Here is a 21,824-nt window from a genome sequence, read left to right as displayed (position 1 = left end):
TCCTCTTGTTTAATATTTAGGTTATTGTGATTTTTCACTATTCTCATGGGCGTATCTTGGTGCACAGGGACCAGGTTTGTTAGTCAAGGTTGGAGCTGTTGGCTTGGTCATCTTCTGTATGGAGTATAGGAAATAGCACTGAGTAGAAGTAAGGAGACAAATCCGGGGACAGTACTCCAAAGTCTGTGTCCCTGGATAACTCACCATGTGCCTTTGAACCTCCCTTGCACCTGGGGAAGCCTATTGTTACGGGAAGGTCAGAATCATGGTGCACTGACACCCTGGGAAGGCAGGGCTGTCACAGAGCCTCCCTCCTCTGGAACCCACCATTATGTACCCCATGGCAGTCCGTGTAAGGGAGACCCGGCCATCGGCACACAAATTCATGATCAGTGCCAGCTGAAGACAGGGCACCCAGCAGATGTGGCCAGAGCTGCTCTTTCTAATCAGTGAGATACACAGTTTTGGTTAAAAAAAAAAAAAGAAAGAAAGAAAGAACATCTAGCTTGGGGCTAATGGCTAATTGAGATGATGAGAATCTTGGTTTGGGTTTCCGTTTTTCTTCCAGTTGGTGGTTCTCTGCTAGAGACAGCGGCTGTACTTCTGCCCCCACTAATCTCTGTTTCTGGTTGTGATTTCAAAGTGCTGGCTTTGGCAGGGGCAGGCGTGCGTGGGCGTGCACGTGTGCGTGAGCGAGAGGCGAGAGGCTGCTTGATTGACGTAAGCAGGCGGCTGGTGGCCTGAATGGAAGCTACTCATGGCTGAGGCTGAGCTGCTGGCAAGGAACTGGCAAGAGAATGGGCAGGTTGGGTTTCTACAGCTGTTGCCCCAGCTGCGGACTAGGCCTGGGACAGTCCCTAGGGGAGAAGCACCATGTGTCCAGCTGGCACTGGGCCTGTAGATGTCCCTTGAGCTCTTGAGTGGTGATGGTGCAGTGCTGTGCCCGTGCCAGGGGCTTTCCCGCCGACAGATGAGTGCTTGAGGTAAGAAGCAGGGCACAGCACATACCTAGGGACCGCAGAAGATCATTTCCAGGTCATACTTAATTCCAGACCCACCTGAACGAGTGTGAGCCACAGGACTCTGCTTATCCTGGGCCATCTTGCCCCAACAAAGTCAAAGCCAGACTGATCCAAAGTCTTCTTCCCTAGGTATAAGATATATATACATAATTTTAGCCACTGAGTTTATATCCTGCCTTTACAAAAATTCTCTCTTGCCTCCATTCCCTGCACACTATAATAATATTCCTCATGCTGGGGGCCGCCTCCAAAGGAAGGTAGTCAGAATTTCTGCAGGGGTTGTAGAGCTGACACTTTGGAGAACTACTCAGTGGTCAGTCCAAGTGAGTTTTAGGCAGTCAGAATGGGGAGGGAGGGTGGGCTCTGCTTCTCTCGCAGGCCCCAGAGGGAGCCTGAACCCTCCCTCGGAGGCACTCGGAGCAGGACCGTTTGTGGTGGCCATGGTGTCACAGAGAGCTGGCCTTTCTGGCTTTTCTTTGATGACACAGTGAGGGTGTGTGTGTGTGTTTAGAGAGCACACTGGCAGAGGCTGGGTGCTGCTTTTCTACTTCCCTTTGTTTGCTCCTGGGGCTGCTGAGGGGCCTCTGGCTCTTGGCTTTCCCACTGATGACATCCCTGACGGGCCGCTGTTTTAGCCAAGGGTGCAGTCCTTTTCCTCTTCACCCAAAGGGCTGCCTCCTTGTTGTGCCTTGCAGAAGCTCCCGGAGGAGGAGGAGGAGGAGGAGAGCAACACCAGCAAAGCACCCACCACTGTGTCTGAGGAGCAGCTCTGAGAGGAAAAGGTGGTGGCCACTCAGGGAACCAGACAGCACTCCCCACCTCTTCCATCAGCGCCTACCGCCGGCACATAGGCCTTCGCCGCAGCAGCTTTTGGAGGGAACCGGCTGGCATACTGGGGGCTTGGACGGCAGGGCCTCTGCCATCTGGAACCCACTCAAGAGCTTGCATGGTCTAGCTGGGGAAGATGGCACCTTCCACTGGGTGCCCGCTCCATCCCCGCCCCCTTCGCAGGCTGTGGGAGCTGGTGCCGGAGAGACTGCTGAAGAGCCGTGGTGCCTCGTCTTCCCCCTTCCCCTCCAGCCTGCCAGGAGAGGGCCTGCAAAATTATCACGGAAAGAAAGCTTATTCAGGATATTAACTTTTTTTTTTTTTTTTAAGAATCATAAGACCCTTAGGAGCCCAGTTCTAAGGAGAGGCGGCTGCTCCAGAGAGGGGGTAATTTTGGGGTCACCACATTGTGGCTAATGTTCTGTGGGAGAGAAAGCACCAGCAGAAAAACATCAGAACGAACCCATCAGGACTCGGCCTAGCTTCTCCTGCCTTAGGGAGGGTCTGTTTCCAGACCCTCTCCTAAGAGCTGATCAAACCCAACATCAATAAACTTGACAGAAACTTTGCTGCGACCGTGACCGTGCTGTGACCGTGAAGAAGCCTGTCTGGGAGGGTGACCTGCCTCGCAGCCTGAGGCCGCTTGTGAAGGTCCAGCCTTTGGGAACTGTGGTAGCTAGATTTGGGGACAGGATGATTCTTTTCTACAAGATCTCTGCCCAGGGACTTCTTTGTGTGTGTGTGTTGTCGTCACCGCCGATGCCTTGAGAAACTGTCGTCGGCCTTAGTGCTTCCTTTCTCTGAAGGGAGGGGAAATCCCAGCCACCTTCCTGTAATCTTTCCTGAAAACTTTGTTTCATGTCCTGAGAAATCCACAGCTTCGGAGAGAGGAGAGGAAAGGGGCAGAAGGAAAAGGAATTGAGTTGGCTTGAGTTAAGTGCCTTCTGCCTCCGAAGGGGATCGTATTCGCACACCCAAACCCTCTCACTGTCCCCTTCCGGCAATCACCTTTTAACAGATGTTGTGAATGTGTGAAACCCCCTTTTTTTTTCTTTCTCAAGGGATTCCCTTTAAACCAACCCAGGGTGACCTCCTCGCCTGCCCAGCCTGCTGTCCGGCTCTCCTCATGGGCTGGGGTAGTGTCCCCCGAAAGTAAGACATTTGAATCATTTCTCCTGTGCTGAGCAGCTGTGATCATGTCCATGGTGCTGCTGGGCTGTGGCCACTGCCCAGTCTGGGCATCTGGGGGCAGCCTGGGTTGGCAGGGGGGCTGCTGCCTGAGGGGAGCCGTGTGAGTGTGTGTGTGTGTGTGTGTGTGTGTGTTTGTGTATACAGGCATTCCAGATGTGTTGTATGTAAGAGAAGTTCACACTTCTGCTGGGGGAGGGTTGGGGGGTAGAAGACAGGTGGAGAGGAAGCACGTCTTGCTTTTTGATAAGGAGAAATGTGTTTACTCTCCAGCTCCTTAAAACTTTTTAACAAAACGTTTACCAGATTGGTCATTCCTTTATTTTAAAAGCGTGATTTGTATTTTCTACTTGTAATGCCAGATGTTTTAAGACAATAAAAGATTCTCCAAGTGGCCTGCCATGTCATTAGACGGGGCAGAGGTGTCTTTGGGTAGCCAAGAGTCCAGCTCATTTGTGGGGCCCGGGCCCATGGGGCAGAATGGGAGGGGCCTGGGGCTAGAGAAGCAGTTCCCAGAGCCCACTGCAGAGGTGGATCCTCTGTTCACACAGATGTGACCCTCCCCAAGGCCTACTGTTTCAAGACAAGGCTGGAAGACTGAATGTGTGCCTATGTGGTGCCTTGTATCTCACTGGCCTACACATGACCCTGCCTGCCTTCTGGGCTGTGTACACATGTGGATGGTCCACACACGGGGGTGCTGCTCAGAGCCCACTGTTGTTTTTGGCTCTGCCTCAAAGTGTGGCCGAAGTGTTTGCTGTTGTGACTGCACCATCCGGCCCTGGCCAGAGTCCATGCTTTTGGCCTCTGCTGTTGTGTCACCATTTTTCCTTCTGAACTGTCTGACCTACTGCCACTTCTCCCTTCCCAGGTGGGTGTGCTTTACACTGTGGCTTGGACATGCTGCTCTCAGTTTTCTGTATGTTTCTTAGTGAATGCACAGCGCCTGTGGCATTCTGGCACCATTATCTGTTAGCAGTTCTCAGCTGGAGAGAGACTCGACGAATTCTACTTTAAATCATCTTGAAAGGGAGCCAAGGCTGGCTGTTAAAGAATGATAATATTCATGATGCATTCTATTCTAAATCATCTCTTCAGATCCTTCGGGTCTTGTCTTGGCTTATCTGGAATTATGTTTCTATGACGTATGCTTAGAGCATCCAAATCCAAACCATGCATGCTTTCATTCACTTTCTAAGGTGAGCTCCATGTGCATCTACACTCACATGCTAACTCCGTAAGATCACTGCTTTTCTTACTACCTCTTGACAATAGTTGGTGGGTCCCTGGGTCCTTGAGCTGTCCTACCAATTAGGGTGTATTTGATCAGCAAAAAGCTGTGATTCTCCTACACTACAGCTCGGAGAGGGGCAGGAGTGCTCCTGGCTTAGGGGAGGTCAAAGTACAAGGACTGATCCAAGCAGAGAATTTTTCTATTTATTACAAAATTTGTTACACAAATAGAGCTGACCAGAAGGTCTAAAAACAGCCCAGACTCTTCCAACCCTGATCCACTTGTAGACACAAGTATACGAGCCATGCTTACTCACAGGGGAGCCCTTCTTAGAAGAACTGCCTGTTCCTCGGATGGTTCAGAGTCTTGGGGCTAGCAGCAGAGAGGAGCCCAACCTCGGGGGGCGACCTCCTGAAGCAGCCCTTAGTGACAGCTGCTCTGGGTGACGCAGCAGCTGTAAGTTTCATAGTTCACGTGTTCCCACCACACAAGTCAGAGGAAGGGATGAAAATAAAGGGAAAAAGCAGAGGCTGGAAAAGGGATCCTGGAAGACTGTAGGTAGGGGAAGGGCACACAGTGGGTTTCTGAGGTGCTGGACATCTCTTGAGCTGGGTGAAGGGACAGAGTATTCAATCATTTAAAAGGATTCTTTCAATTGTATGTACACATTATATTTTCTGTATGAAGGTGGTAGCTTAAAAATTTTTAAGTGTAAGAAAAACCCCAAACCTAAAAGGCTAGGAGTGGTAAGAGGGCTCAGGATGGAGCAGAAAGAAGAGGATGGAGGATGAAGGAAGGGGACGCAAGGTGGAAGACGAAGTCTCAGAGGTGGTTAACGCCGGCCTCAGTTTCTCTTCTTCTGTCTGGATACTGGTTCGACTTCTAGGTACCGGAGGCCAACTAGCATACCCAGGATCGAGAAACCTTAAGTAAGAGAAAAGAAAGGTGGCGGACATCAGCACAGCACTTTCTTATCCTCTTGTATGTCTGCTCTCCCACCCCCGACCCTAGGGTACAGTTCCCATAGGAGGTCTGGGGGGCAGGTGCTTACTTGCCACCATCAGGGGGGCCAAGACGCCAATCGTGGGAGCTGCGGTCCCAAAGACAAACAACTCGGACAGGAAGTGTCCCAGGGCGAGGAGGAAGGTCCAGAGTGTGATGTGGTACAGCCTACAAGGGAGCAGACAGAAATGGGAACTGGAGGCCTGCTTGTTCAGTGCAGGGGACAAGCAACGGTCCGATCCCCCCCGCCCCCAAGTCAATCCAGACTTGGGCCCAAGAAAGACTCATCTGCTCCATTACATCAATTTACCCTCTACGAGAGTAAAACTGAAGGTTTCAAGGGCTAGACTGAGAGGAGAATGGTCCTGGCATCCAGAGTGGGTCTCTAAGTCGTAGCAAGGTGGTGAAGCCAGCCAGAGCAAAGCAGAGTCTGGGTTATGGCACTCCTAGCAGTATAGACAGCTGGGGAGCAATCACGCTTACACATTCTACTTACTCAGACTGGCTTGGCTCTGTAGTCCAAGCCCACCTGGTAGGTGTTGGGCCAGGAGCTAGTCAGTGCTCAGAGGATGGATGTCATAGAATGAAGGGCCTGAGTGCGGCAGGAGGAGTGAGGACCTCTCTGGGGCTTTTAGATGCTCTTGCCATGCGGGCTGTTGTTATTTTGGGTCTTAGCCTGGGAACATGATCAGGTGGAGGACACAGTGATAACCTCATGGGAAGAGAATGTGTTCCTCAGTTTTGACGAAGCGGTGGAGGGGAGATAGGCTATAGGATGACTGACCACTTAGGTTGGGGATATCTTTTTTTTTTTGACAATGATTTTTAAGATTATGAAGTATTTCAAAGGTACAAAAAAGCATTGATGATAGAATACTGTAATTATCCCATTTGCAACCAAAACCCTGCTCCATCCAATCGGGATGTTTTGGCATTTTTGCTCCAGATACTTTTTTCTAAGAAATGAAATCTCACAGATATCAGTTAAAGCATTCTATGTATCCTTATCCCACCCAGATCCAATTCTCCTGCCTCCCCCTCCCCAGAAGGAATGGGTACGTTAAATTTGAATTTTATCATTCCTGTGCATGTTTTTATACATTTAGTAAATATGTATATATGGGTGTTGATTTTGAATTTCTGTTTAGGGAGGAAATAGAATCAGAATGTATTATCAGAAGAGCATGAACTAAAGTCCCAGGTTACAAAAGGCTAGAAACAGAAGTCTGCATTTATGGCTATCCTGTGTCAGGACGAGGGAAATGAATGGGATTATTTAATTCTTTCGCCCTCCTAGTCACCCTGCCCTCAGATCTACTAGTCTCATTTTATACATAAAGAGACTAAGAGGCAGAGGTCAACAGCTGATCCCCTGAACAACATGGGTCCACTTATATGTGGATTAAAAAAAAAAACACATTGTAGTACAGTACAGTAAATGCATTTTCTGTTCCTTATGATTTTCTGAGTAACATTTCCTTTGCTCTAGCTTACTTGATTTTAAGGATACAGTACCTAACACATAAAACACACAAAATATGTCTTAATCAACTTTCTTATCAGTAAAGCTTCTGGTGGGTAGTAGGCTGTTAGTAGCTAAGTTTGGGGGGAGTCAAATCTATACAGCGGATTTTCGCTATAATGAAGTTTTACAGCTCCAAAAGGAGTTATTAACAGAATGGAGATAAGAGCCCATTTTCTTGTTTTCATGCCTGGGCCCCAGGCTGTTTCCACTGCTACTTTCACTGGGAACCATACTGCTTCCCAAAATACACGTCAGTGTAGAATGAGTCAAACCATAGTTTCAAGTTTAAAAAAAAATTAAAAAAACTTGGAGAGATCACAGGGTTAACAGCCCTGCTTCAAATCCCACTTGAGTCAGTCTTCCTTAGTTCAAATTAATTGGGTCTCTAACATGTAGATCTGCAGACTTGGGAATGAAAATCATTACCTCCCAGGGCTGCTGGGAGACTTAATCAAGGTCACGTAGGTGAAAGCTCCAGGCATCATCAGGGGTGCTCAGTAAATATCATTACCTCCTCTTTCCCCAAATGCTGAGAGCTTAGATATGGCAGAAAAATATTTTGGTGAGAAGTTGACATTTTGGTGGCCTTAGCCAGTGATCTGAGCAAACTTCTCCCTTTTGACTATGGTGAGGATGGTTGGCAAGGAAGTTCAAGCCCCCTCCAGTGGTCAGCACTGGTTATTGCGTGATTCAGACGAGAGGCTATGGTTGTCTGCAAAATGTTTCAGCCTGGCCTGAGTACCCTAGAGTGGCAGAATATAGGAATCCTGGGTTCACTTTCATCCTCACCTATGAAAGGGATACAAGCATGCAGCAGTTTCCTCGTGGGTTCCTTTTTTCGGGGACTGGGGTTTCTGTTCATTCCTATTTCTTAAGGAGGAATGTGAGAATAAGGTAATATGTGGGTGGCTGTTCTAAAAAGAGTGCACTACTCTCCTTCTTTAGTAGAAGAAAGGCTGATTCTTTAGTGAAGAAGTAGAGGGGTGTGATGCAGGCCACTGGATCATGACATGCCCTGTTGCTATCCACTTCTAAGGAATTTTCAAACTGTAAAGACCTGTGAGGCCTATTATGGTTTCTTTTTTTTTAAGGCCTGGAAAGAATAGAACCATTAACTTTTCATTATCCACTTTCTAGGCTAATGTATGAAAATTAACAGGTCTCCAAGGGGAGGCCCACACTGGGTATGCCTAGCACCTGATTTCCAACGACCGGATGCTAAAACTCTTCCTTCCCTTACATACGTCTTGTTGTGGATGTCGATGGCACAGAGGCAGCGAATCACTGACGACAGCAGTGTCCAGATCCCAAAAGTCCGAGCCTGGAGGCCATTCACTGTAGAGCAGAAAAAACCAAGAGTGTCGAGAGGGGACAGTCAGGGTTCCCTCCAAACTCCTCTTACTTCACTGGTGGCTCATGGGAGGCAGGCTGCTGAGCCTGAACTCCCTTCAGCTGGGCAGAGGGGAGGCTCTGGGGCTGCACATGGTAACGAGAAGGAATGGAAGGAATCCCACAGTGAGAACTGTGCAGCTCCTCTTCGGATGTCTACAGTTGAGCGGGGGCATTCCAAGAGTAAGAACCCAACAGAGAGCCCACTTAGGCCGTATCTCCTGACTGTAGCAGTTTCCACCTCTGTCCTGAAAACCACTCTGGTGCAGGGGACGTCCAGCCCGACTGGATCAGGACAGGTCTGGGGGAATGTTGCACACAGTGGGGCATCAGGACAAGATGCCTAGGAGGTCAGTAAACCTTCAAGGCTGATGCAGTAGGGAGTTCAGAAATCCTGCAACATATCTAGATGCTCAATCTGGCCTTGAAGAGACCGAAGTCTTCTCCTGAAGCCAGATCTATATTATTTGAACAAAGCCCACACTGGGCAGGTTTCCTGTGCACTTGGTTCTGGAACAAAGTGCTGCTTCCTTTGTGTTTGCTGAGGCCACCCTACTCTGGGTGGCTTTGTTCTGGTATTGCTGTAGGAAATATCTTGTCCTGAAAGCAGGGATCACAGTCTACCACAGCAGTGGTTCTTAACTCTGGGCATTTATGAGAGTCAACTAAAGAAGTTTTATGAAATTACCAAGACCTGGGTAGCAGAACAATTAAATCATACTCTTTGGAGGTAGGCCCTGGGAGTAAGTATTTTCTAAAAAGACTTTCTTCCTGGGTGACTGTAGAGTTCTTTATCTAATATATTCTGTGTCAGGGGATGCTGTGAAAGCAAAGATACTTCCTTTGCTGGTCTATTGAGCAAGAGAAATTTCAAGGGACAAGACTGATAACCGAAGGTCTATTTCTTTTTCTTTTTTTTTTTTTTTAAACAGATTTTATTTATTTATTTTTGAGAGAGTGAGTGCATGTACAAGTGGGGGGAGGGGCAGAGGGAGAAGCAGGCTCTGAGCCTGATGTGGGACTCCATCTCAGGTCTCTGGGATCGTGACCTGGGCTGAAGGCAGATGCTTAACTGGCTGAGCCACTCAGGCACCCTGAAAGGTTTATTAATGTTTACTTGGGCTTTCAGGATTTTCCATCCTTTGGAAAACCACACAGTGATACCAATTCCTACAACACTGAAGACCTTCAGACGGTAGTAAGGTGAGAAAAAAAATTCCACATGCCAACCAAATATCTAGTGGTTGGCCCTGGAAGGCTACATTCTTGATAAACCAATTTGATAGCTCTACTGATGAAAACGCTGAGGAAAGAGTTCTAACTAGACCCAGAGCCCGAATCTGGGTCTAGTTAGTGAGATACAAAAATGGAGTATTTCACCAACCCTAGGCAGGTAAGGCATCAGGCAAAATTCTGTGGGATGCTCCAGAATGCTGTTCCCATCAGCAGAGTACCCTGAGTGCCTCCTGATTATGGGGGCGGGGCGCAGTCTCTACTTCTGGGATGGAGACAGACAATTCCTCCCAGCCCTCCATGCTCCCCACCTCCCAACAGTTCTTCAACTTGACTATACACCCTTGAGTGAATCGCATAACCCCTGGGTTTTTCTGTCAACTTTAAACTTAAAGGACTAGACCGGATAATCCCTAAAATCCTGTGGATCTACAAAGAGTTCCTGGACATCAGAAGGCAGCATTTGAGGGGGACACGGTGGAAATGTCCTACCTACTTTCCCAGGTACTTTACTCGGATTGAGCTTTGTTCAAAGGGATCCTTAGCCTACTTTGATCTATTCTGTATGGAGATGTTGCAGAAACATGAGCTAGGTCACAGCCCGAATCTGGGTTAGCTATAAATGCGACACAGAGTTGTCAGCTGCGTGAAATGGTGCTGCAGCTCAAACACCATTATCCCACACATCAGCACAAGGAAGCACAAGCTGAAATGTGAAAATACGCTCAGCAGGGAGGCTCCAGGAACTGGGAAAGGCCACCAGAGGCCTTCTGAGTTCCACTCTGGGAGACCAGCTCAGTGGAATTTCGGATAGCTTCTTGGGGGCTCTTCACAGTTTAAGAAGTCCTTAGGTCAGTAACTCCCCATCTGGAACACAGAATAAACTATATGTGGCACAACCTAGCTTCTGAAGAGGAATGAAATAATATGAACAGGTTTTTTATAGCTTTCCAGTGGGGCACCCCAGTGTCACCAAATAACTCTCTTCTCACTGCCCTTGTAATACTTTTTGTATTGCCTGTAATATGCAAAGGACAGTATAAAATGGATGAAAAGATACTCAGACAAGCTTGGGAGGAAAAAGGGCCAAGTGCTATCCACAAAGGCCATTATTCTAATGGCCACCAAAGGTTAGATTAGCCAGCATCAGAATCACCTGGGAAGTTATGAAAAATTAGGGCCCCACTCGGGGTGAAAGTTTCAGGAGCTAAGTCTAGAGAAGAAAACGGACACCTGTGCTGTGTGTGTGTTTGTTTTTGAACGTCCTATAGCTTGCTCTTAGGCACAGCCCAGTCTGGGAACCACAGTTTGGGACCACTCGCACGAAGGATACAGTTCTCCGATTTCTTACCGAGATCCGGCTTGCCTGTGTAGAGCTTTTCATAGAGAAAGGTGTGGTCTCGGAAACTCTGCAGGGTGTTCCCTATGGCTATGATGGACACCATAACCAGCCAGCTTCGTAACACGTTCAAGAAACGGCTCATGACTTCCCTCCAACCCAAGAGGGCTTTTTGCCTTGGGAACAAAGGCAAAAAACAGGAGACAGCAGTTAGCTTACTCAACCATAAGCTCTCTGGCTTGAGTAGTTAACTTGTGCCCCACTTCCAGAGGCTACACGAAGCTTATCTTGGGAATCACTTCATTAGTTCCTTTCCCAGGCCCTGAACTTACCCACAGTCTGTTATTTTAACGTACCATTCTGATTTCACAGGGTTCGCAAGCTGCCTGGACATTTACCCTAAACCCAAGGATGCTAACCTTTACCTAGAGCGACAGAGGCTAAGTGCAGGGCTTAGAAATGGTAAGCCAACCAAAAATAATAGAGAAAAAAGGGAACAGACAAAGAGGAGGTGTACAGATATGACTATCAGATAATAAAATGGCCTTCTGTTGAAGAGTTATAGAAACCGGTCTTATTTATTTACTCTCACTGCTAGTCGTGAATCAACAGGATACTTTGCAGTAAGTGGCACAGTATTTACTTTTGTCTAAACAACTTCTCCACAGTGTTAGCCTAAATCAGAACCCTTTTCTCTTGGCTGGAATCAATCTTTTAATATCTATCCTTCTAGCCCAGTTTTTTGTTTTGTTTTGTTTTATGACATTCCCTTGTAATCCAAGTGGCTCACTTAGATCTACCAACAGATACATGCCTGCCTATTGGTGACAGACCCTTTGAAGCTTACAAAAGCCACACACATTTGAGTGGTATCTATGGAGTGAGGGCAATATGTACACTCTTGGGTTTTCTCTACTCTGGTTCTCAGGTAATTTGTGCTCTATAAACTAGAACAATATAAAAGTTAAAAGTAAATGAATTGCTGTGACTTGAGAACTAGCATGAAAATTATGTGGAGGAGAACCAACAATGTTGGTGTTGCGTTGCAGGAGAAATTAGGATAGCTAACAGGTAGTGGGCGCTTGTATGTGTCACGCACTGTGCAAGCACCTAACATAAAGTATCTCATTTAATCCCTAAACAAGGTGGATAGGCACTATCACTATTTCCATTTGACAGATGAGGGCTGGCACAGAGAAATCAAGTGATTTGCTTGAGGTTACACAGCTAACAACATGGCAGAGCTAAGCTAAGAACCCTGCTCTGCAATACTGCCTCACTGAGAATATTTTGATGAAGTTTCTATTTTTAAGGAAGGCAAGCACACTATACCCACTTCTGTCTTGAAGTTGTATACAAAATACATTTACATTATGTACTTTTTGTTTAATAAAAAAAAAAAAAAGCTTAGATGAACCCTTGAAGAGCAATGATTTCAATCAACTTGATTTATTTTTCTAAAGATCTTACTTATTCATTTGAGAGGGAGAGGGAGGGGGAGAAACAGGTTCCCCACCGAGCAGAAAGCCCGATGTGGGGCTCAATCCCAGGACTCTGAGATCATGACCTGAGCCAAAGGCAAGGCACTTAACCAACTGAGCCATCCAGGGGCCCCTCAATCAACTTGATTTAAATAAAACTCATGTAGATAAAGAACCCAATAATACAACTACTTCTTCTCATCTTCATTGTAGTGTTGTAATCTGTGTTTTTTGGGTTTTGGGTTTTTTTTTTTTTTTCTTTTTTTGGTTGTCTTTTGTTTTTCCCAAAGTTTATCTGTTGTCAGGTTGACTTCTTGGGGCTGAAGTGGTGATAAACCATCAGGCTTCCTTTGACACTGACAGAAGTTTCAGTATGGTCTTAGGCTACCCAGCTGAAATATATGTGAAAGTCAGCCATGACCTAAGACAAGGTGAAACACTAAAAAGAAAGAACAACCAAAAAAGGGCTCTAGAGGAGGAAGCGAAACCCCTCAGGGAATGGTAGATTGCAACAATGGATGTTATTGAAGTCCAGAGAGAATAGAGTTTTACTGGCGATCAGCAGCGGTCAGGGCATGGGCCAAGACCCCCTGATCCTCCTTATTTTTCCCCATTTCTCAACAGGTGACTCAGGCTTTCTCCTCCCAGGGGCAGAAAAGCCATGTGGATGGCTCTCCTCTTTGAGAGAACTTACACCCATTTCACAAAAGCTCTTAGAAATCCCAACAGATAGCTGATGAGGGCAAAGCCTGAGCACTCTTCCGAACTGCTCTACCAAATCCCTCAACCCCATTTCCCTAAAGCTTCAGGGCCTCCTAAAGTATCTAACATCTGTTCTCAAATTTTGTCCTGGCCTGGCCCTGCAAAGGTGTGGTGTTAAAACTAGTCAGGGGGAGGTTCCCACCGTTCCACAATCATTGTGTAGCTGTACGACTCTGGGTGAGAAATTTGCAAAAAGGAGCTTTAAAAATACCTATCTCAAGGGTTACTGTGGGAATTACATGAGAAAGTGAAAAGGTTCCTTGCTTGTCCTGTGCTAGGCTCCGAGTGGCTGGTCATTGGTTCATTCATTCTTTGGTTCCCCGAACCTACCAAGCCTTCTTCATCTTCATAGTCCCAGCTGCCCCTTGTCAAGGTCTCTCGAAACCCCTTGTTCCCCCCCTAAAAGGTTGCTATCAGCGATCTTCCATCCATCTCACCTCCATTTTTCCAGACTCTCCCTATGCTCTCAATCAGATGCCGCCAAAACGCCTCCCTCCCTCTTCTCCCCAACACTCTCGGTACCTGGTGACCGGACCCCCAGCACAGCAGCAGCAGCACCAGCCGGAGCAGCGGCAGCAGCAGCAATAAGAGCAGCAGCAGCAAAGCCTCGAAGCACATCTAGCGAGGAGTCCACCTGAGCCATTTGTCCTCGCCCCCGCCCACAGGCCGGCTCCGGGATTGGGTTGTTTCCGTCAGCCCTCGCTCTGATTGGCTGCTCCGGTTTTGCTCGAGCAGGAGATGGGGCGTGCACCCCTTTACTGCCAATCAGTGGTTGCCGCTGCCCAAGCTTCACCCCGGTACGGCCGCTCACGCAGCGAACCCTCCTGTTGAGCGTGGCGGAAGGACTCCGGGGCTGGAGTCTACCCTTTAGGAGTGGAGAGAAAGAGAGCGGAAAAAGAACTCTATAGACTTCTCCTGAGAGCAAAGCTCTGCGTCCGCATAGCGCGGCGGTGACGACATTCCTTCGCGCCCGAAGCCGAGCGTTGTCAGCGCGGGGAGGCGGGCGCCTGCGCAGTGGCTCCGAGCGGGCGGTTGCTTGTTGGTTGTTGTAGTAACGGGGGAAGCAGCGGTCGGCGGCGGCCGTGAGCCCGGCTGGGGAAGGAGGAGGGTGGTAGGCGCAGAGCGCGGTCCCCGCCGGCCCTCCCGGAGCCATGGGAAGATGAGACAGGTAAACGCCTGCGCCGGCGCGCTCCCCTACGGGAGGGAGGTGAGCTCCCGAGCCTGGGCGGGCGCCGGCGGCTACACTTCCCTCTCGGAGTCCGGGGCTAGCTGTTGGCTTCCGGGCGCGCTGGGCTGAATCGCAGCGGCACAGTCATCCCTGTCCTTCCCTTGGGGAGCATCTGAGGATCTACCCGGGATTGGGGTGAGCCGGGGGTGGGGCCGAGGGGCTGATCCCTTTAGGGCGAAGACGATTCTTGGGCGAGTGTCCTTAATCTTCTTCCCTCCGTTGTCTCTGCTCTGCTGGCGGCCTGGGACAGGTTTGTCATCTCTTCCTCGCTTGGAGGTTTTGCTTGTTTTGTTTTAATTTAAAGGACTTTCCAACATTTTGGGAAAGATCTAGAAATCCCGTCGGGAGTCCTCGGAAGAACGCGTTTGAAGTTACTAGATACTGCCCATTCCGCTGAAGATCTGTAGGGATCGTCATCGGGATCGGCGGCTTTTTGGTCCCGATTACGATCTTACCGTATTTTGAGTGTATAGCAAAATAAGATTTGCAGAGATGGACATCAGATCGTTATCTCTGAGTAACAGGATTATGGTCATTTAAACTTGTTCATTTTCTTTATCTGTAAATTCGATTTCATCCTTAAAACACACAACACACTTGTACTTTTTACATATGCAAAAATATTTTAAGTTAGAAATATCCTAATGTCTATTTGAGATTCAAATCATAGTTTGTGATTTTTAGTAAGGGAGAATAATTTTTGAGAGTGGAAGGACAGTGTTTTTGTTTGTTTTTTGTTTTTTTTTTTCCCCCAGCTACTTATCACCTTGATTGAGGAGAATATATTAATCTTTTAGTTTAGTGGTTGAATTTGTTTTAGTGAAATATGAAGGCATTTCAGCTGTGTGCTTGTTCTAGTGTCTAAAGAAATATTTTCAAGGGTAGTAAATCTTGAGTTTTTATTTTTAACCCAAGTCAAGCTTTTCTAGCAAGGAGTCTATGTTTTAGTCAGTAAGCCACCTATCTCAGACTTTCCTAGAAGCTAATTCTTGTTAGGTTTAGTATATAAAAGAAAAATGAGAAGCTCAAACTTAATAACAGCTCTTTAAATACATAGAGGACAGACAGTATGTTTGAAACAATCTTGAGTTTTGTGGCATAAGTGAGGCACTGTGATAGAAGGTAAGCTTCTTACCTAAATGGGCACCATTTAGGTAAACATTCATATTTATTACTTGGAAGATCAATAGCAATAATCAATAAATAGAAAATGCCATTGTGTTTCAAATCATTTGGCTTTCTTGCAGGAATCAGTGCCACCTAAATTGTTTGATCCGGTGAATCTGCAAGAAAAGGTCTCTGAGGCCCCCATCTGCTGACTGCATGACAAACCCTAAAGGAAATGCCAGTCGTGATGGCCCGGGACCTGGAGGAAACAGCATCATCCTCAGAGGATGAGGAGGTGGTAAGCCAAGAGTAAGTAAGAGCAAGCCTGCGTCTAAAGCCTTTGCCTTTGGGTAGAAAATAATTCTCTTTTAGTTATACCTTCTTTCACGCGGTCTCCTTCCTTTGGTGTAGTCAGACTCTGGTTTTAGTTTCTATCCTCAGTCTAATCCAGGATTTTATGAGTTGGTCACCCTTAGCTATCTGAAATGAGAGAAGGCTCTATTTCTGGGCTCATGAATGAACATTGGCCCCAGGTACTACTCTTTGTGAACTCTCGATTAGAGCTCCTAACGGGGGAGGTTTTAAATTTGTAGATATGGAAGCAAAGGAGGTCTCCAGACCCTGTGAGGTAGGTTACGTTATTTTCTCAAAAACCTGTACAATGATAGAATGATAGTCTATAGAGAGGTCAAGTAACTTACCAGAGTAACTGTGGGACAGTACATTAGAATTCTGTAACCTCTGCTGTGCCATTGAACCACATTGCTTTCCCGAGTTATTAGGAAAAAGTCAGGTTTCTTGATTGCCGGATTCTTGTAACAATAAAAATGAATGATGGGAGTAAGTGTAGCTTATCATTTAGCATAGATGATGGTGAGGGCCTTAACTGATGTGTCTCATTTAATCTGAAGATGTTATTATTGCCACTTCAGTAAGCTCAGCCTTAAAGATCAAAGAACTTTTTCAAGGATGCAGAGTGTATGATGAATTGAGAATCAGACCCAGTTTTCGTGGATTTTGAGGCACTTTATTCTTTTGCCTCCGTTAGCATTATTCCTTGACACAGAGGAAAAAGAGAGTCTGACTTAAATTTAAGATTAGTTTTTCAGTTTCTCTGTGAGTCCTCTTGGATATGTGTGTGTTATGTAACTTGAAAAGTCGGGGTAATATCTCTCAGGCTGTTTTATAGGGGTATGGTTAGGATCAAATAGAATGATATGTATGAAATGACTTTTTAAATGAAGATGTGCCATACAGTTGTTAAGGGATTATTCCTACTGGCTTTAATTTTGAATTTAAAGTGCATTTCTTTCTATAAAGTAGAAGATAACATTTAATGTAACTAGAAGAATTGGGGAGGGTATATGCTATGGTGAGTGCTGTGAAGTGTGTAAACCTGGCGATTCACAGACCTGTACCTCTGGGGATAAAAATATATTATATGTTTATAAAAAATAAAAAATTAAATAAAAAAATAATGTAACTAGCAGAAATTATTGAAGCATTCATAAAGCTTTAGGAAAGGTTTCTCATCACTGTAAGGTTGTAGAAAATAAAAGAGATTTAGCATTATATTTGGGTCATTCTTATTCAGGATAATTAAATAGATAATTCCCTCTGGTCACTTTATCTTGTGACTTTTTGCTTTCTGTGTGCTGTGTCTTACCTATTTCACAAAATTTTTAACTTCTACAAGCATCAGTCTAATTTCAAGATCATTCTTTTACTACATGGTGTTTTGGTAAGTTAAAAATAGTCAAATATTGACAATTCCGGACGACAATTTCAGATTTTCAAACTAATATTGCAGTGGGTACTCGGTAAATAGTTGCCAACTGAGTGACCCACCGACCCAATGAATAAATGGAGACTTTCTGCTTTAGATCATCCTAGAGCAGGGGTTCTTAAGGTTTTTGGTGTCATGTGTTCCTTATCAGAATAGTATTTTTAGATGCTTAAAGTAAAATACACATCACTGCGAGTAGTACCAATTACCTTGAAATACAGTTATTAAAATTAAAAACAAACTTCAAACTTGTGATATTGTAATATGTGCTCTTTGCTTTAAATAAGATTACCCATTTAAAACCTGGGAAAGTTAGATTTTATTTTGTAAAGACAGCAGCCTGAAGATTGTTTTACTCAGTTTGCATAAGCTCATCATCCTGTGGGTAGTTGGGGTAGTCTTCCCCCCCCCCCCGATTTATCTATCCATTTTAGAATTGGGGGGAGAGAGTCTCAGGCAGTTTCTGTGTTGAGTGCAGAGTCTGACTCAGGGCTTGAGCTCACCATCCTGAGACCGTGACTTAAACTGAAACCAGGAGTGGGATGCTCAACCACCTGTGCCACCCAGGTGCCCCGACCCTGTGGGGGTAGTCTTTGATTAGCAGTTGTAAGTGGGGAATATTGGGAAGCATCAAAGGTGTCTGGACCACCACTGTGATGTGTCACCATTTCGCAGCTGAATGATTGCTTGGGAGGAGAGCTGCCAAATTGTTGTCCAGCTTCATCATGCCAGGTGAGGAAGATCATGACCACAGGTGATCCGGTGGCAAGTGTAGTAACTACCGTAACTTAGAGGTAGTGGTAAATGTAAATGATATTGTGAGACATCTGCAACAGCTGTAATATGGTATAAAAAATGTATAATTTCAGACAGACTCAAAGACACAAATAATGCTTTGTTGCCTATATTCATAATTGAGAAATGGCTGAATTTCTAGTACAAGTAAGTGAACCTACAGGTGTAATTCCCTACCCCAATCCAAATTCATGGATTTTTTTTTTTTGCTCTTCCTTTCAGACTCCTGGTGACTTTTGACAGTTAACATTCCATTGGCTCATGTCTTGTCTATCAGACACTTACTATATACATTAGGAATCTTAAATTAATCTGATTTACACTTGGGGTAATATGCTTACATTTTTAAAGTTTCAGAACTTTAAAGTCCTTAAATCATCCAAGGGTGCTGATGTGATCCAAAGATGTCTATCCGTGGGCATCTGCTAGATCTCCTCAGATCCCAAGGCTGTGTTAAAGTGTTAATGGACTTTAGGGCTGGGATCTGTCCAGGAAATCCTTGTTTTGCACAACATTATTTCAAATACTAAATTTAAAGGGGCCCCTTTTCTATATTTAGCTAGTGGATCCCAAATACAAATTTATATATAGATGTGGAAGGATGTAATATAAGGTTTCTTCAGGTACTAAAAAAATAATTTCAATTCCTATTATAAAAGCCAGCTTTAATAGCAGTTCATAAACATATACATGGGGGATAAAAATATCTTCAACAAATATACAAAGTATGTTTGTATACAAAGTATACAGTGAGCACTACAGGAGTTCAGAGACAGAAGGCATCATCACTGTGGGCTGGAGGAGCTGGGGGAAGGCCCCACATGGGTAGTGAGATGTCTTGGGCATAAATGTGGGATCAAATGGACGGAAGCAGGGAAGCATTTCCAGTGAGGGCATTGGTATGAATTAGGCCTCGAAGCTTCAAGTAATGTAGGCTAGGTCCCAGGAGTGAATAATATATATGCCTCATGAAATTCCTTCTTAAGAACCAAAATGTTAAGCATTCAATAAAGTGAACCTTACAACTGTTCTACTTTGGTAATTAAGCATCCAAGTTTTGTGTTCATTCATGTGTATACGAGCATATTTTCTTAATATATACCAGTTTCTGGTGTGAATGAAAATTGGAAGTCCCAATTTTCAGTTTCCTCACCATTTTGAATCTTTTGCCTTTAGCACCACCTGGTGGGAGCATGCTTTTAAGGATAACAGCATCTGCCCAGAGTGTTTTGGTTGACTGTACTGAATTCATAATGTGTCTGCCACATCTTTTATCTTTTCATAGGTTGCAAGTGGAAGGATTTCTCTGACAGGGATTTGGCTTTCCGCAAATAGCATAGCTGGGGCCTTGGCTCCTCTCAGCCGTATATCTGTTTATTGTGTTCCTGACCCTTGTCAGGCGTTTTAACTTGAAGCAGTAATCCATTATTTGTAAATGGGAGGGCACAGTGGTGCCAGTTTGTAGCTAATGCTAGAGTGACAGGAACTTTGGATAATTTCCAGAGTTTCTGTCCAAGACTTTTCAGTTTAGGCTGCCTATTTTTTCTCTATCCTCTGACTTAGAAATAGAGCGGAAAAATTATAGTTGGAAGAGATCCTAGGAATCATCTGGCCCCCTGCCCACATTTTACAGGTGTTTAAGATTAAAAAGCAAGCAAACCATGAGAAAAAAAATCCTTCTTGCTAAAAAAGTGCCCGTGATAAATACCTTTTTTCACAAATGGGTGCTATTACCCAAGTCAAGAAGCAGGAACAGAGAAAACAGGAAGTGAACTAGGTATGGTGTTCTTTGCTTTTCCTCACTAAAACACTTTGGCAGCTCATTCCAAGTCTCAAGGCTGCCTCACTTCTCAGACTGGTAGCCTGGCAGCCTGTGCATTCAAAACGGGGATCTTTTTAAACTTGGGTTGGGAAGGTCTGACTTGACCCTGAGATTTGTAGTATGACCTTTTTTAAAGGATGTGGTCATATGAGTGTTTGAGAGCAGCCCAAATTTTGGCTAAATGGATCTTATTCTGCTTAAGGAACTGATTAGTTTAGGTTCCCAAAAGGGTGGGTTTTGAGGTGTTGTGTATATAAAACATCACTGAAATGTGATCAGGGAGATGGGAGGGTGTTAGAGCGCGGTCAGGCACTTGGGTTCAGATATCTGTTCCCTTACTTATCCAGCTCTCTGATCTTGAGCAAATCACTTATCCTCCCCGAGACACCTTTTTTTTCAGTTTATAGTGCGGACAAGCGGATTAAGTGAGACAACATGTGAAAGCTCTTACTTTAATTCCTGGCACACAGTAGGGGCTCAGGTCATTTCTTTCCCTTCTGGCTCCCTAGCACTAAGGAGGTTGAAGATTTTCCCAGTCTGTGAGTAAATACCTATCTGTCTAAGATTGATTAAACAGATTTCCTGAGGCTACAGTAGGAGCATAAATAAAGTCGGAGGTCCTTTTCTGGAGAGTATTTTCTGGAAAAATATTGTTCCATTTAGTATAGGCTTGCTTTAAAATACTGTGGTTTTAATTGGAGCGCTTGTATTAATTTTGGGTTTCTAGCTCAGAATCATAGGATGGGTTATCAAATTGTCTTAAAAAGGGACTGTAGGGCATAAAAAGGTATATAAATTATTTGTGGATGCTATATATTAGAATTCTTTATATATGCTAGGGATTAAAATAAAAATTGTCCTAAGTAATAAAAGGAATTTAAAAATTTCATTTTAAAGATTTTTTTCCCATGGTCCCCCATAAAGGGAATTTATTAACTTGTATTTAGGAAAGACTTGATTCTGTAATGCCACATTTGCCTCTCAGGATCTCATTTTTCTCATTCTTCCAGTGGGATTCTCACTGACTTCCTCCTTTACCTGTAGCTCCAGGCTTTCCTCTCAGGGTCATAAAATGACAATTGCACTTAATTCCTTCTCTTATACCATCCAGGGGAAGAGGCCATCTCTTCTGTAGCTGCTATAGAAGAGAAAGAAAAGATCTCTTTCTCAGAGGGTCTCACTGTGTACCTTCTGGGACTCACTGGCTGCATTTGGTTTATGTGCTCATTCTGGATCCACTAACTAGAACTGAGGGGTAGAAGGCCCTGATCGGCTGAGGCCAATTGAAGGCCATCCCCAGAGCAAGGATGGAGTTAATCATAACTAGACCCCATGGCTAAGAATGGGAGCTAAATGGTTTCCCATAGGACATTTGGGATTCTTGTTCCAAGAGGAGGGAAAGTTGTTAAGCAGCAAACCACGGTGATCTGCTTCAGTCATTAATTCAGATTTTGAGCTGTCACTTAATAAATAAAAGCCTTTCGTTACGGCTGTAGGGATCATCCGTGTATCATGTGGACCGGAGGCTGCAGGAGAATTCCAGTTTTGGTGTTCCACGCTGAGGCTATTCTGACAAAGGACAACAATATTCGAGTAATTGGAGGTAGGTATGGCCTCCCCAACGGCGGGCAGGGCTGGGTATGGCCTGGTAACCTCATCTTACAGAAGTTGGTATCATAGGTAAATAGGAAAAGGGCCTAGGTCATGAGAAAAAAACCAAATCTCATGATTTTTTTAAATATACTTCGGGGTTATTTGGAATTTCTTAAATTTTCTGCATCTGAAATTGCTTTCCTTTGAACTTTTTCTTCAGAATTATGTGCATGTGTTACTGTTATTTTTTGTCATAACAGACACAAAACAAAATGTGCCCTTTTAAACATTTTAGAATGTACACTTCACTGGCATTTAGTACAGTCTCCATGCTGTACAACCCACACCACTGTCTAGTCCAGAACATTTTCATCATCCTAAGTCAACCCCATTTCCATTAAGCAGTCACTCCCTATGGTTCCTTACCCCAGCTCGTGGTATACTGTTCATCTCCTTTCTGTCTCTTTTGATTTGCCTATTCTGAATATTT

The 21,824-nt window shown here is 45.1% G+C and overlaps 3 protein-coding genes across 24 annotated transcripts in view; 2 read left to right on the top strand and 1 right to left on the bottom strand.

Annotated features, from left to right (window-relative positions):
- FLVCR2 (FLVCR heme transporter 2) overlaps positions 1-3,432 on the top strand; it is a 52,931-nt gene extending 49,499 nt beyond the window's left edge. Inside the window, exon 10 of the mRNA XM_004739229.3 lies at positions 1,718-3,432. Coding sequence (XP_004739286.2) covers positions 1,718-1,795 — 78 coding nt within the window. The 3' untranslated portion in view covers positions 1,796-3,432. The remainder of the gene's footprint in view (positions 1-1,717) is intronic.
- A 1,029-nt stretch (positions 3,433-4,461) lies between these two features.
- On the bottom strand, positions 4,462-13,650 carry ERG28 (ergosterol biosynthesis 28 homolog). Of its 2 annotated transcripts, none has more exons than XM_045072130.1 (5): positions 13,526-13,650; positions 10,773-10,936; positions 8,040-8,134; positions 5,324-5,442; positions 4,462-5,196 (listed from the first exon to the last, which is right to left on the bottom strand). In XM_045072130.1, the coding sequence occupies exons 2-5, from the start codon at positions 10,903-10,905 to the stop codon at positions 5,010-5,012; spliced, it is 534 nt and encodes a 177-aa protein (XP_044928065.1). In that variant the 5' UTR covers positions 10,906-10,936; positions 13,526-13,650; the 3' UTR covers positions 4,462-5,009. The 2 variants fall into 2 exon arrangements, with proteins under 2 accessions (XP_044928065.1, XP_004739262.1); XM_004739205.3 differs by having other exon boundaries at positions 8,044-8,134.
- Positions 13,651-14,038: 388 nt separating this feature from the next.
- TTLL5 (tubulin tyrosine ligase like 5) overlaps positions 14,039-21,824 on the top strand; it is a 284,568-nt gene continuing 276,782 nt past the window's right edge. For all 21 annotated transcript variants that reach the window (XR_006604351.1, XR_006604357.1, XR_006604352.1 and 18 more), the window contains exons 1-3: positions 14,039-14,171; positions 15,479-15,647; positions 21,238-21,344. Coding sequence is in view for 16 of the 21 variants with exons in the window: in XM_013058395.2 (XP_012913849.2) it covers positions 15,574-15,647; positions 21,238-21,344 (181 nt within the window). In the remaining 5 variants the exon portion in view is untranslated. The remainder of the gene's footprint in view (positions 14,172-15,478; positions 15,648-21,237; positions 21,345-21,824) is intronic.

The sequence above is a fragment of the Mustela putorius genome, unplaced genomic scaffold (assembly GCF_011764305.1).
Source record: "Mustela putorius furo isolate JIRA1106 unplaced genomic scaffold, ASM1176430v1.1 tig00000129_pilon_pilon_pilon, whole genome shotgun sequence".
NCBI classification, from domain to species: domain Eukaryota; kingdom Metazoa; phylum Chordata; class Mammalia; order Carnivora; family Mustelidae; genus Mustela; species Mustela putorius.
This window is presented reverse-complemented; position numbering and strand designations above follow the sequence as displayed.